At 46.5% G+C, this 15735-nt stretch overlaps 1 protein-coding gene and 1 long non-coding RNA gene across 9 annotated transcripts in view; one reads left to right on the forward strand and one right to left on the reverse strand.

Moving 5' to 3' along the window:
• PLEKHJ1 (pleckstrin homology domain containing J1) overlaps window positions 1-15735 on the reverse strand; it is a 55012-nt gene that overhangs the window by 34509 nt on the left and 4768 nt on the right. For 7 of the 8 annotated variants that reach the window (XM_050934366.1, XM_050934367.1, XM_050934371.1 and 4 more), the window contains exons 4-5: window positions 14435-14525; window positions 13808-13871 (exon numbers count right to left, since the gene is read on the reverse strand). In XM_050934366.1, the coding sequence (XP_050790323.1) occupies window positions 13808-13871; window positions 14435-14525 (155 nt within the window). Of the gene's footprint in view, window positions 1-9721; window positions 12760-13807; window positions 13872-14434; window positions 14526-15735 lie in introns of those variants that run through there. The other variant, XM_050934370.1, reaches the window with a different exon arrangement.
• Window positions 1195-7599, forward strand: LOC127040333 (uncharacterized). The gene is made up of 2 exons (XR_007771422.1): window positions 1195-6367; window positions 6446-7599. It is a non-coding gene; the product is annotated as an uncharacterized LOC127040333 (long non-coding RNA).

Here is a 15735-nt window from a genome sequence, read left to right on the forward strand (position 1 = left end):
TTAGACTACTTCACTGGGCCCATTAAAACCTCTGGTGGCGCTCAAGTCACTGTGAATTTCAGTAACTAGACTGTTAACTTGTTTTGGGGTGTCATTTGGCATATGAACAGGGTGCATAATCACTGGTGTTGGTCAGGCCCTTTTTAACAATATTGGGAAGATTGAAAATCGAGCTTCTATGCTGGGGCAGATAGCAGCAGATTTTCTCAGCTTGTTGTTTTTGTTGAAGTACAATGTATTTTGTTAGTAAGGTTTTGATACTTGATTCCGAAATGGCTCAGCCTTGTACATTTTATTGACTAAGTGCATTCGCTTTTGTATTTCTTTGCTTTGAATAGGTTTAAATGGTAGTTCACAAAAACACCACAATCTAGCGTAACTTGCTGCCACACTATCAAACTGGTGCATTTTGAATTGTATTGTGACTTGGTGTTCTGTGTACAGAAAGTGTCGCTCCGAGCAGTGACCGTATTTTATAGACGTGATGAAAATTTATGAATTTCATAAACTTTATTCAGTTTATTTTTTAGCTTGTGTGATGCACAGTAAACTTGTAAACAGATGTTTTTATTTATTCAAGTGCACAAAATGGGGAGGAGGACCCAGTAGTTCATAAACTTCAATCTGCAGCATAGACTGGACCAAGCGCCAATAAAGGAAACCACAGTAACAGAAGGGCAATCGCTACAGCGAAGTGACTAGATTCAGAGCACAATGGTGCTAAAGTGAACCCTTGCTGGCCTAAGTTCTGTCCGGGGAGATTTGGTCGTATTGCATCAGAGGCACTTGGTGACCTTCAGTCCATTCCAGCGAGGTTAATAGCTCTCTAATTACTGTCTCTAACCTCCAGCAAGATGCCATTCACGATAGCGTTGAGCTCTCCCTTACCAACTCCCTAGTGCGATTTCCCTTTGTCACAAACTGCTGGGCTTCGTGAATCAGCTGCCTAAATGTACTTGGAGCAGGCCAAATATCTCTTCACACTCTTGTGCTGTGCTTCCGTGGCTGGTTTGATCTGTGTTTCCGGGAGTACTGTGTTGATTCTTGTGTCCAAAGAGGCTGGTGGAGATGTTCTCCTACTTTCCTATTCTCACCAGCTCCCTCCTCTCCCCATGGGAGTGAATTGTCCTGGAATGGTGCAGTATCCTGATTAACAATGCCCCCTTCACTGTGTTTCAAATTGGCTGCTTCCCTCTAGACCACGTAGTGGGCAATGGCATAGAAGTTAACAAGCTCGGTTACCCTAACCATTCCTAGGTGTCTCGGCTGTGTGCAGAAACTGTTAATGTAACTTTGCCTTATTATTGATCACTAAGGGGACTGATCCTTATTCCTAATCTTCAGGAATATTTTTAATCATTTTCTAGTTTGTGCATGGGAGCAGAGAGGGAGGAAGTGATGCATCCAGCTGGATTCCTAGCAGCAGGGAGAGAACCTAGAGAAAGCAAAGTAATGCTCAGGGAGTGGCAGCTGAGAAACATCCAGTAGCTTCTAGTGGAAGCCATAAACAGTTATGTCCTGGAATCCAGGGAAATAACGTCACCCAGTTATTGTTTAGCTGTGAATTTGGCAACTCCAGCCTGATCCAGATCTTTGGGTAACTGAAAGGTGCAGGGCCTTCTCAGCAGTTTTAATCCCAATTAAAGGCAACAAAAATGCAGACTCGGATCCTTGGAGGATTTTAAAAAAGGGGAGATAGTGAAATAGTGTGAACAACTGCTCAAGGGCCCCAGCTTTGCCCTTCTATATGCCTCAGTTACGCCGATTGAGGCTCATCAACATCCCTGATCTAAGAGATGGGCAGGAAATGCATGATATTACTTGAGCCAGTCTGCTTTCACCAGATAACGAATTCCCATCCTGGCCAGGTGCAATGGGAGCAAGACCTGGGGCATCTCCTAGCCATTATCCTCTTAAAGCACATGGCCTTTTCAGCACTGTTCTGCAAAAGGGTTTAATGAGAACCTTTGTTGTATTGTGAGTTTCAAACATGCTTCTGAGGGCATTTTATCCCTGCAGGGATTCCAGAGCTTCTCTGCCTTCGTTAGCGTCTTTCTTTAAATTTGACTGTTGCAGCCTTCTGTGTTCTGTGTACGTTGCTTGCTTGTGGATTTAGTCTTCCCAGTAATCTCAGCTGAGTTGGACTTCTGGGCAAGTGTCAGGCAGACTGATCCTGATTCAGGGCAGAGAAACGGGGCAGGCAAGGCTATGGAATTCTGTTGCTTCTCACCAAAAGGCTCCTTTTTCTCTGTATCAGACCCTGGGAACTTCCACTTTTCCATGGAGAAATTGGGAAATAGATTTTTAAAGTTTTGGGGCGTCACGTGATGCACTGGGGTCAGGCAAGAGACTTGGGTCTTACTCTCTGCTCTTTCACTTACTCACTTTAATCTTGGGCAAGTTGGTTCAGCATCTCCATGTTTCCCCATCTGTAAAACTGGCACAATACTTGCTTTGCTTCATAAAGTGCTTTGAGATCTCTCGGTGAAAAGCTCCTTGTAAGCGTGAAGCATTAATAAAGATCTAATCTGCATAGCTGGAAACTTATGGATATTTGTGACCTTAGCAAGAAAGCTCAGTGCCAGAGATGTGAGACTTGTTCTCAGTAACCTGAGGTGGTACTTTATTTATTTAATATTATTTAAGCCAAAATGTGAAGTGCAGGAATGGAATTCTTTCTGGTTTACACTTTCCTACACCCGGCCCAGTCATTCTACTACTGTCACAAATGTTCCTTCTCAGCCGCATTGCTGCTGCTGGCAGGGGGACTCAGAATGAAGCTGAAATGCATTTTGTAGCATCTGCATCACCAAAAAATTGAACTTCCTGAGTATGTTGAGCTGAGCCTGTGTGGCCCTTTGTGAAACAGTGAGGTGGGGGGTAGATGTTTGCAGATGCAGAGACAAGTTGTTGCATTCTTCCCTTTTTTGGTGGTGTGTATCTGCTCCAGTTGTCTGATTTGCCTTTCCCAGCCCCCGGACAACCTCTTGGAGTATCAGAAAGTTGGGAGAGCTCCCAAGGCATTAAACTTAAATTTGCCGTTTTCTGTGGATTAGTCATTCAGTCAGAATTCTGGTATGGGACAGTGGTGGGTGAGGAGTCCAGAAAATAGGCTTTGCCTTGTGTACGTGAGGGCTGCATTGGAGTGGGACTGGAGACCTGGCTGCTGTTGACACGGTTGACCTCTGTCAAATCAGTTTCTGCCTGTATTTCCTCATCTCTAAAATGGGGATAATGGCACTTGGCTGCTTTGTGTAAAGTGCATTGATCTTCCTGGGGAGGGTCATAAATGCTAGATACTAAATCTTGTCATTCATTTAAGTGCAGGTTGCAGGAGTGATGGTTTCCCCAATTACTTGGGGAAACTATCGGGCAACAAATTGGTGGGGAAGGGGAGGAGAAAGTGGGTTTAAAGTGGACTTGGTTAAGGGTTTGTATGGGGGATCCCATAGCCTTCCATTTAAAAAAAAATACTGAGACGATATGTGCAGCTCTCTTTAAAGCTTCCCATATGTGTAAACATCGGAGATGATCAATTGAGGGTCCCCTTTCTCCTTGAGAGGTGTTCCTGTTTGCAGGCCACTCCTCTGCCTGTTTCCTCCCAGTTTGTTTATAATCTGGACTGTCAGCTCATTGGAAGCAGGAATTAAAGCCATCCCACTTAGAACTGCGCGCTAAAAGAATTCAAACTTAGGTGAACTATGGTGGTAGCACTGAGGGCCGCTGGGCGTCGCTCAGGAGCCCTTGTGCTAGGTGGTATGAGAGAGCGCGAGCGCCTCCCCCAAAGCACAATCTAAGTCTGAGGTGGCAGGAGCACAAGGAGACAATGAGACTTTCCAGTTGTCTCAATTGTTATTGCTACCTCTACTGTGGGAATAAAGATCTGTTAGAACATAAAGGGCATTGACCCTATTGATAACTGGCTTTGTGAGCAGGCTCAGTAGAGAGGCCAAAAATTGGAGTGGACCATGTAGGCTGAATTCCCCTCTATAATGGTTGTGCAGGTAAGTGCGTTGACTGGGGGTGGGGGAATCTTGTCCAGTGGCTGCTTTTGCTGTCACTCGAGGGGTGCTTTCTGCTTGCTGCTCGCTTCTGAAGTGATTATGCCCATCACTGGCCTGTGAATAGACAAGAGCTTTAAAGCTCCCGTCCATGCCATCCTATCACACTTTCCCACCGCCAAAATCACATGGCTTTGTTTTTAAATTGGCCCCGTTATTAAGGTGCCAGAGCCTGTTTTAATGTACTCACGTTTGCTGCAGAGCAGTGACTCTGAACTCATTGATTTGGGTATTGGAGAAGGTCCGCTGAACTAACAGATTTCAAGCTCCTTGTTCGAGGAGTGAAATCAAGCAATTACATTGCACCTGTTACCTAAAGATTCCAAAGTTCAAGCAGTTGCTTCAGATTTGCTTGGCTGTTTTTAGGCTGGTAAGTTAAGCTACAACTCGGGCCATGCAAACCTTTAGCTAGGTGTAGCTTGCAGTAGCCCATGTGCCTTATCCTGCTGAGGGATGGATGGATGGATTTCCTCTCATTTCTTCTGAGGGGTGTTGCTTGAATACTGCAATACTATTTAAAATCTCTTGGCTGTGAAAGTTTGTCTCTACACGTAGGATGAAGTAATTTTGCTTACGGGGAAAATGATCTAATGTAATGTGCCTCAGAAGATTGATTTTTAAGCACAGAAGTGGAGCTAAAAATGGATGGAGAGGCAGGGAAAATAATGTCATTTATACCCAATCCTCCCCTCCCTCATTTCCTGTTATATTGGAGCTGATAAAATGATGACAAACGGAGGGTAGAAGGAGAGGTAGCTGTTTATGAAATAGAGGCAAGTTTTATTCCTATCTCGGGTGGTTCAATCCTTTACTGGTAGCTGGGTTTAGTTAAATAAAGATTTCCTCTACATGGATCTTTCACCCCTCCCTTCCCCACCTTCCCTTTCTGGAGAAAAAGCCCATAGCTCTAGTTAAATAGGTGATAGGGTGGGACATTGGCAACTGTTAGACTTTCACCTCTGGAGATCTGGGTTCAAATCCTGTTTGGATTGTGCATTAAAGTAAATTGGGTTTCAGTGCTGTTTGTTCCCAGCATCCTGCCGTTCTGCTGAGAGTCCTAGGACTGGTATAGCTGGAGTGTGTCAGGGCAGGGAACTGCATTAACCACGCTGCGTCAGGGACAATTTGCAATGCCTGCCATATGCCACTGTGTCTACTTAGGTCTCGCTAATGTGAGCGGTCGTTTGTGGGAACACAGTCGCTTCCAGTTGTTTTCTTAAAAGTCCAACATATGCTTCCCTTCTTGCAAAGCTCATTCATGGAGCCCAGTTCTTTGTGACGTCTAGGGAGACTCGGACGACTTCCAAGGCTGTTTGTAAGATGAATTCAGGGTCCAATCCCTTTCTCTGGAGTCAGCCAGGCAAATTTTAACATTGACGTCAGTGAGAGCAGGATTGCTCCCGTGGTGTAGCTGGAGGGATGGATGAAGTAACTTCAGCACTATGTGTGTGGTGTTTTTCTGTTATGTCCCAGTCCTGCAAACACTGACTCCTCTGCCAGGAGTATCTCACTGGTAGTAAATGCTGTGCCCCCAAAGAAGTGTTGGCAGGACCAGACTCTGAAACTGCTAGTGTCTCAGCACTCTTCTTATTTATATATAGCTACAATACGCACACACACCAGGCTGCACCTGACCTTTCCCATGGTTGCTGGAATGGTGGAGGGAGATGTCAAGAACTGGGGCTTGCTGCAGTCTCCCATAAGCTGCTGTTTTAGGAACACATTTTCCTCCCACTGACTAGACTTCAGGCCTACAATAAAAGCCACCCTCCACCCCATTCTGAAGATGGTGCTATTTTCCTCCCCAGTGACTATCGATACACTTGCCAGGTTTCTTCACTGACCAGGGAGTAGCCTTATCCACTAGTCTAACCGGGATTGCTAAATAACTTCAGGCACAGGTGCTGTTCCCCGAAGAGCGGTAATTAGCTGTCGAACTCTGTACTAGCTGCGAGGGCTCCTCTAGGAATTTATTGACCACATCTAGGCAGTTTGCTTTCTGTACTGACAGCAAACCTTTGTACACCAGAGCTTGGAAGCATGAAAACTTTGACGCCCTTTTTCCTTAGAGAGAGAGCTCCTAATTAATACTCGTAGGTTGTTGCTGTTAATAATTCTGCTTCTCTTGTTTTGCCTGAGCCAAAAGCATTAAGAGCACTGGTAGCGTGGAACGATGATTGCTTTCTAATAAGAAATGGAAACTGTACAGTGGACAGTAAAACATTAATCTATTTAAATCACAGTTTGGGGAGAAATTAAGTGTTTTTGTGAACTATCAAGCACTGAGGAAAATCACAATAGATGAGGTTTTTTAAGTACAAATTTAGTCAGTATAAATACCTGATTTTTTTGTTAATTCAAATTCCCTTCCCCATTCCGCTGAGGTTTTTTAAGTACAAATTTAGTCAGTATAAATATCTGATTTTTTTGTTAATTCAAATTCCCTTCCCCATTCCGCTGAACAACTCCATAGATGACCCTTGGTTTTCACAAATGAGTTGGACGTACCTTTCTCATTAAATTTAGTGCCATATTTTATTTATCTGTTATGCATTATAAATATCTATCTATTTAGACTGAATATTGCAATACCAGATGCTGTTGTTGTGGAACTTCAGGGCATAAACCCAATACTAAAACTGAAAATATCCCTCCAGTATATTAGCGCTTGTGACTGTCTAAAAGTCATCTTGGTTTTCATGTTTTGATTTCAATATTAACAATGAGCGAACCACTTCCTAAAGGTCTGAAGATGCTAGTGCTGAAGTTCAAGGTCTCTCAAGTTTGACCCTGTGATTCTAAGGTATATCTGGTTGCTTTTCTGGTGCAGTGGAATTGTCCTTTGGAAAGGTGATTTTTCTGGCATTGTTAAAGAGAAGGCAGAATGGCCTAATCCAGCCTGCTTGGCTCCACCCTCCTGCCCCCCAATATAAATTCTTGAAGTGGTCAGTTTTAAATTAAAAACCAGTTCTTTAGGTCTCTGTTCTTTGTAAGAAAGCGTTTTAGGAGTGGGAGTCTGCCCTTGCTGGGTGGGACTGGACAGAGGAATGCAAATGAAGTTGCTGTTGCTCAGGAATTGATTAGTAAAACTTTTAACTACTAATAAAAATCCATTTTTCAATGGATTTAAAACAAAAAAGAAAAACCCATTTTCTTGCGTAGAACATGTGATATGGGATGTTTCCTAATGAACAGGAATCAGTTTATACATTTTAGCCTCTGAAATTGAATTATTTAAAATTCAAACTTCCCCTAATTTATCTGTCTGGTTTTTTTATACTGGAATGTTGCCCTGTCATTCTTCCATAGAACTAGTGTGAATTCTTCCGGTGTGTATATATGTATGTAATAGTGTGTATATATTATATATATATATATATATATATTTTCCACCCACCCTTCTAATTTTCCACAATGCAAGAGTTAGTTTTTTTCTCCCCTCCCTTCTGCTTTAATTTCTTGTCTTTTACCTTGATTTGTAATTGAAACAATGCTTTGAAGTTCTGTCTTTATATTAAAATGTATGTATTTTAATACATTGTACTGTGGTGGTGCTTCAGTATTTGAGCAGACCGGTTTTTTCCTTTCTTTACATTTCAAATGAGGATTGCCTTCCGTCTCCCTCCACAGCACGAGTGCAAAGCTCCCCTTCAATACTCCCCGGTTGCTAGAGCAGTGGACCCGCAAGACTCCCATATTTTTTCACTGTTGCTGAGGGTATCAACTTGGGCAATTGACCTGACTCTAGCTGTAACAGTAGAATATTCACTTTGAGCCTCCCTACCCCTATCAAGCACTGCATGATCTTCTGAGGAGCTAGCAATTGAAAAATCACATTACAAAAAGCTTTCCTCCGACTCTTGCTAAGCAACTAAGTGACTTGGTTGCTCAACTTAGTTCACTTTTCCTTAAATTCCTGGGTTTAAACTCTCCTGCCTGGAGCAGAAGTGATGGTTTAAAAACATTTTCTAAATTGCTATCTTGCAGCAGAGACAAAAGCCCTCACCATTCAAAGCATTCACATGCTTCACTGAATTGGGATGGACTTAAGGCTGGGCTTACGTGAGGATCTTATAGCGTCACAGCAACACACTGAGCAGGTGCCTCATTCTTAGACACGTTTTTTGGAGTCCTTCCTTTGCAAGGCTTCTCTACAGCGAGTCAGGCCCCAGGAGCCGAAGAGAATTCAGTAGCCTTGGACCTGTAGGGGGGATAACAGTGTCTGGCCCATTGGGCTTATTAGCTGCTCCTGCTATGGTAGGGGTTCTCAAACGGGGGGTTGGAACCCCTCTGGGGGTCATGAGCTGTCAGCCTTCATACCCAAACCCCCCTTTGCCTCCAGCATTTATAATGGTGTTATTAATTTAACACTTTTTTATATGTTTATTAGGGGGGTTGCACTCAGAGGCTTGCTCTGTGAAACGGTCACTACTACAAAAGTTTGAGAACCACTGTGCTATGGGATCTCTTCTAGTGGGACTGTAACAGCAATCTCCTACCTAACTGCCCTACTCCTGGCAATGTACAGCTGCTGTTGATTTCCACATGGGGATCTGCCATTTCAGCCCCACTGCTGCAGCCAACCATTCAGGCTCAGACATGGGTAACAAGGGTGATGCTTTAAGGGAGTTTAGTCTCTCCATTGACTACTACAGTTATACCTCTGGTCTGCTGTTTGCTTCCTTCCTGTGCAAAGGGTCACTTCATTTTGAGGAGTTCAGTGTGGGTGAACATGAGGGTAGGAGTTTCCAAAGGCCATGAGTTCAGAGCACAAATCACACTGAAAGTCAATGGAGCTTAGGTATGAATGAAAATCCAAACCTTATTGATTTAAACTTTTAGACCCCTTTAAACTTCTTTCTTTTTGAAGAAAACACACATAGGATCCTTACACAGCAGCTGCAACTTACACCCAGGTTAAAACAATTAAAGGTGGTGTTTATTTAGAACATTGATTGTACAACCTATGAACAGCATCAGTCGATAATGCTTTTGTTAGAGCAACTAACCACCACCAAGAAAAAAGAACCTGAACAGATCAACTTTTGTATATAAATGACCAGTGATAACAGATTCCTACAACTGTTCCCCCTTAATCCTGAAATGTAAAGCTAGGTCTAGTGAGTTACTGGGCACCACCCATGCTCAGATAACTATTCACAGCATCTGTCTTCATACATTCAATTAAGTAATGAAAGTGAAATTTACGTACCTCCTAATCTAAGCAAATAGCTGGAGCTGTTTCTTGCTCATCTAATGTACCCCCCGCCCTCCAACAAAATGCCCATTTCTATACAGTGTGCAATGATAACCGTAAGCTTAAGGTCTGCCCTTTGAAAGGGTAACAAGAAAAGGGAAGGCAGAAGAGGGAATATTTATACAGTAGTTTGACTGTTCTAAGTAACCTGCAACAATAGTGACCAATGCTCCAGTTCTGAAATCTTGGCTGGTGTGAGCTATGTTCAAATGGCCACCTGCTAGGAATTTAAACAGTAAAGATTTCTCAAGCAAGCTGAGAGGCACTGAGACAGTCCGGTAAAACAAACAGAATTGAGTCAGCCAATGGACCAAGCAATGCTGATTCTAAAGGTAAGTGCACAAAAGCAAGCTGGCTGAACAATCAAACAGGGTTTGAACATGAGAGAGAGAAATATTGGGTATAATCTTTCCATAATTTAGATCTGGTTTATTCTGTATGAAACTACTGCATTTCTAAGCTTTCTCCTATCTTAAAAAAAGCTCCAGCTTCCCTAATGTGATGTACCAACGTTACGGAGTTAATAGAAAGCCTGCTCCTGGCTTAGGCTGCGTTGTCTTAGCTGACTTACAGGAGATGAGACTCTGGGAATACAATTCTTGCTTTCTAGCTGCTGACACAGTAGGGACAGGAGTGCAACCATTGCAACAGTTCAAAGCAGCCTCTTAAACACCATTTCATAGGTCAGTTGATAGGGAGCCTTTGCATCAGCTTAGGTGAAAGTGTTGCTGCAGTTCGTCTTTGCCCAAAGGACAACTGCTATAGTAACCGTGGAAACTTTAGCAGTCCCTAGCTAGCAAGAGCCATATCTGAACTAACCTCAGAGGGGAGTGCTGTGCTCAGTACCAAAAATGTGGAGCCCCCTTCTGCTCTACCTCAGGGCAAGAGCAAAGACCAAGAGAAGGACTGCTTGAGACCGCAGTATAGGGGCAGCTGAGATCATTCTCTAATGTGCTCTTGCTTAATCCTCTATTGTTGCTTCTCAGGGCAATGACCAGGAAGGCGTGGCTGTGCTTCCAAGGGGTTCCAGAGTCTCCCCCCTCTCTCCAGCCAGCGATTCACCCTGAGCAGCCATAATGAGTCACCAAGCTGAGTTACAGCTTCCTGCAATCGCCCAGGCTGCTCTTATAGCATTCCATGCAGACAGGACAAAAGCTCAGGTAAATGAGCGTACTACGGCCTCTTTCCCACACTGTACAGGGCTTGTCCACTGAGTCCTAGAGCTGCATATCAAAGCTACTAGTAACAGCCTCCATCGAACACACTGGTCCTGGTGAAGAGGTGGGTAGGGCCCCTATGTCCCATCTCTAGTGGAGATACTAAAATGTTGCAGCTGATGTCTTGTACTAAAACAATGAGCCTCTGCCAATGTTCTAAGCTTGAATTATTTCCTCCTTGGGAGTCTCCTAAGTAACAGTGCTACATGCCTGATGCAATTGCATCCTGCAGTAGAAAGCTGCCTCGTAGCTTCAAGGTTTGTCCCTGTGCACTAGTATTGGTTTGTGCAAACTGACTCTGTACTGCTTAGTGGGTGGGTTGAAGGCTAGCGAGAGGCCAACCCATGTAGCCATAGACAGTTGCCCTGCCACACCACTCGTGCCTGGCTGCAACTTCACAGCAGTGAAAAGAGGTGGCCCTTTGCTTCCATCCAAAAGCCAATCTCTGCAGAGGTGCTAGGGGGAAAATGCTGGTCCCTGCTGACTAAAGGCATCGAGGAGAAGGCTGCCTGCAGCTAAGGCCTCCTTTTTGGGGTTGCTTTGGAGAGAAGCACCTTATGAGAAAACTAGGGCAGGTCTCCCAGCTCTCTCCAGAAATCACTGGATTGCTTTGGTCTTTTCTGCTCAAGCTGCAGAAACAACTGAGGCGTCTTGTATGTTGAGTAAAGCCTGAAGCCAGCCTGCACAGCTATTCATGCTGTGGGATCCTGTCTCCCAGCTCAGTAGGGACAGGATGTGGTTCTACCCCTCACGCTGACTACAGCAGCATCTACCCAGCTGCTTTTTCTAGCTTGACAGCAGGCTGCCTGCTCTGGGAAGCCAATGACAGCGCAGCACTCCTAGACAAGGGAACAATGCCACTGGGAACCACAGCTTGCTCTCAAGGTCAGGGAGAGGCGTGTGGTTTAGACTGCCTCCCTGCAGGTGTCTTTCAAACCCTTGCCTTGCTCACTCCTGGGCCCTGGTGAGAAAGCCACACCCCTACACCTGTGCAGGAAGTTAGACCTGCATTTTAAGATGCTATAGGGTGGCTCAGGGTAGCTGGATTAATTTGCATTAGTTCAAAATTAGACCCTAGTGAGAGTGTTGAGCTGAGACAGGCCCCAGCAAGCCTGTGCAGTCACTGCTGCTGTGCGTACATGTAAGGAAATGAAGACACAGCCCCTGTGTCAGCTGGAGCACCAGCAGCTACCATGCAGTAACATGACAAATTAATCCTGCTTAGAGTAAGGGCCAGTTCTTCCTCCCTCCATTTGGGGGCAGCCATCCCATAACAGATGAGGGCTTCCCCTCCCTGAAACAGCTGCTCTCTGCATCTTCTGGAGCTGAACAGTGTGCAGTGCAGATCTAGCAGCTGGAGTTGGCCGGACAGTTAAAGTGAGAGAGAGGGGCGAGTCTGGCATTTCAAGGCCAAGGACCACCCCTGTGAGCGAAGGAATCCGATCAGCCAAAAAACACCCCCTTAAAGTAAGACCCTCCTCCCCTCTTTGAAATTAGCCAATTTTCCAAAAGCCAGCAGAGCACCTGAGCACCCGGGTGCCAAACACCAGCCACCAGGGGGTGCAGCAGGCTCCCTGCAGAGCCGGATGGCCAGTCCTGAGGCCATTCCCAGCAGAAATGCTGCCACTACCGGCACGTTTTTGGCATAAAACAGACACTGGCACTAAGAGCCAGCTGGCCCTCTACACCAGATCATCCCTGCCTTATAATAGCACCACATGCTGGAAGACCACTGGGCCGTTCCCACCAGGGCACGTCCAGCCTTGTTTCCACATCAGCATCATAGCTGAAATCCCCAGGCCCCTGGGACTCCTGAGGAGGGTTCTCAGCAGCCCTAGGAGTGGGCAGCCCATATGTCCCTCAGCCTAGCAGTTTTATGGTCCATCAAGTTAAAGCTGACACAGCAGTGGCCAGTTAAGACTTGCTGCTTTCACAACCCAGCAGGGAGATGGGAGCTCCGAGGGGCTGAAGACAAACAGGAAGGGGAGTGTGCAATGAATTCATTAAAAATAAAAGTACAAATTATCTGGCCCATAAATAAGTCACTTGGTCCCAGGTGCTCCCCCTGGCAGGGAGGTGGTGTTGTCACCTCCCCCCGGGGAGGTGGCTGAATGCCAGTTAAGCCCCACTGGGGGTGGGTAGGGGCGGAGGCTGCCAGTTAGAGCTTGCGTGTTCCCAACTGGAATCGGGCTTCCTCGGAGATTCCGTACTGCTCCAGGGGGTCCTGCAGCGAGAGCACAACATGCCCACAAGTAAGGGGGAGCGATACACGCAGCCTGCCTTTCCTGCACAATTCCAGGGAGGGTTGCCCAGGTTGTGCCTTTAAAGATCTCAGTACCTCCTGTTACAGCACAGGGCCACCTCACAGCTCTGCAGCAAACAGGACAAGCTGCAGCATGAGATTATGCAGCCAGAGCCATTCATTTACTTAAGGCCTGGGCATCAGAGTATGGTCAAATTAACTTCTAGATGGAGCGTTGATTCCTCGTCAATGCAGGAAACACAGGGTGGTGGGGATGGGGAGGTGTGGCAAAGGACAGCCCGACAGCCCTTCTGACGGCTGTAAGACAGTCAGCTATGTAAGTTTTTTTAGCCTTCTTAGTACAGACGTGTGTGTGCTGGTGTCACACAGTCACCCTACGGCTTGCTGGTCTCCGTGAGAAAGCAGGAGGTGGGGGAAGCCCATGACTGCACTGGCAGAAGGATCTTACCTAGCCCCTGCCTGATTCTGCCATATTCAGTGTTAAATTAGTAAGAGCTCTACCAGCTGAGCACAGCTGGGCATCAGGACAATTATATGCCTGTTTCACAGCAAGCCCCATAGAAGATGTGACCTGCTGTAAGCACTTTGCACTGCCTAGGCAGGTACCTTACCTGAGCACCAGGCACCTGAAGGACAGAGTCCCAGCCACCCCTGTACACCAGTGCCACTGCATTGAGCGGGATCTAACCTGGCCTCCTGCACAGGAGGCATGAAGTTAAATGGGCCATTGCTGCTGCATGAGGAAAGACTGAGGCAGCCTGTACAGCAACCCTTTGGTGCAGGCAGGTTCCTTAAAACTGACGCTGATGGTTTCAAGAACTAAGTTATTAAGGGGTTGCTCTTTCCCATGGGCTGCAACAAGCCCAAGGGGGAAAAAACAGTTCTGGCTGCTCCAATTTTCTCCTGGTGTAAACCAGGCAGCAAACCCCTCTCTGCTCCCTATGGATTGACAGTTCCCAGCCTTGATGGAAGGAAAGGGGCCGGTGGATGATAAATCGGAGACACTCACCTTCCCTGTCATCTTCTGAATCTCATTCCGATAGAAAATCAAACTTCTTCTCATGAACTCGTAGCTGCAAGACAAGGAGTGTCTGGCTGAACAGAGAGGACTATTTCACACGTGGTTCAGAGTCCTAAGGAAGGTCTCAGCTCAGTCACTGCTGCAAAATGTGCACCGGCACTAGTGGGGTATGGGGCAGAGTCTAGGCTAGATGGCCAGGGGGCATTTTCCCCACAGGCCACTGCAAAGGACCCTTTGCCACAGCCACCTTCCCAGCCTTGTCCATATAGTGAATGCAGTTCAGGTTGCATTGTTGCTTCCTAAATGTCTCTCTCCACAGAGCTCAGCCTGCAGTGCCAGTGGCTGTGATCACGGAAGTCCACCAAACAGCACGCAGAAGGATTAGTCTGGGTCCAGGAACAATTCCCTATGCAGTGACCAAGATAACGTCTCTACAGCCAGGCCCGTGTTTTGCTCTCTACTGAACTGGGCAGAGCGCTCCTGGTGCTGCTTGCTGCCAAGTAAGCTCCCTCTTCTCTCCCCAACTTCAGCGGGGCACACCCAGCGCGGAGCTGCGTTCTGAGTTGAGAACAGTGCAGTGGTGGAGAAGTCCCCCCACCCAACCAGCTGCCCTACCTGGCTCTTCGGAGAGCCTCAATCCACTCCTGGCATTGCTCCTCGGTGTCACATTCAAAGGAGTATTTCCTGTCCGGCTCCTCAATGAAACCTGCCGGGGACAAGGAAAGGATGGTTGAGAAATGCTCCCTGCACCCACCAGCAAGTGTCACCACGAGTTCCAATACACAAGTTATCCCTTTGCCTGTGCCAAGCCACAACTATCCCTTTCTGTATTTTAAAAGGGCAGGAGATCCACTGGCAGAAATTAGTAGGACCAGGCCTCGGCCCCCTTTCTCTTCCCACCACCACCTCACTCAAGCCGCTTGTGTAGCATGGCTTCAGACGCACCGCCCCACTCCTGTCTTTCTGTAGCCAGGGACACACCCAGCCTCCCGGTCACTCACTTCGCAGTGGGACTAAAGCTTTGGTCAGTTGCTTTCAAATCCCCAAGGTGCAGCTTGCAACAGAGCTGCTGTGAACCCCCCAGGAAAGCCAGCGGCAGCAGCACACAGTAGTGTCGTTTGTCACTGGCACAGCCCAGCAACCCGCTTCCCCCCCCCCCCCCCCCGTCATTTTATTCTCTTGGAAAAGTTAGAGCAGCCAACTGGGGAAAAGACTGCCAGCAACTCTCTCTTGAAAGTGGCACAGACCTGGCAGAGGGGCTCATCGCCCCCTTAAGGCACACTTACAATGGCTCATAGTCATAGATCTATTTGCACCTTTCATCCCGAGAGAGACCCTACCAAAGAGCTATATGAAGGATACACAAAGAAATCAGCTCGTGCACCATTGCAATGCAGCCACCTCTGGGGTGAAACGGGACAGCTTTTTATGCCATACCAGATTTCAGGAGAGGCAGCAAAAAGCACCACATCTCAAAACTTCAGCCAGGGAGCGTAACGAGGGAGAACGTAGCTGAACTAGTTGGAATTTGACCAGCCTAACACCTCAGTTCTTGAAAAGAGCCACCACCTCTTTAATGACCACAAGCTGAGGGTATGAGAGTTACACACGTACAGAGGAGGCAGAAATGAGATGAATTAAGTTACCCTAGAAGCAGGAACTTTTCCAAAAGCTGGCACTGCTGCAGATTGGAAATTGACTCCCTGTGTGACTTCAATGCTTTACCAAGATCATATCAGACCCTTTAATTAGCTCTGCTCTTCAGGATATAGTTAATGTAGATCTGGGCTCCAGCTTGGCGATAACTCAGCCAAATCGCATCACCAAATCCCTCTATGCAAAGCAGTGCAGGCAAATGTCTTAGGGAAGGAACTGCCACACTGGTCTGCTTTGTTGCTGACCTGCAGCCTGACGTG

Source organism: Gopherus flavomarginatus, chromosome 24 (assembly GCF_025201925.1).
Source record: "Gopherus flavomarginatus isolate rGopFla2 chromosome 24, rGopFla2.mat.asm, whole genome shotgun sequence".
NCBI lineage: Eukaryota > Metazoa > Chordata > Testudines > Testudinidae > Gopherus > Gopherus flavomarginatus.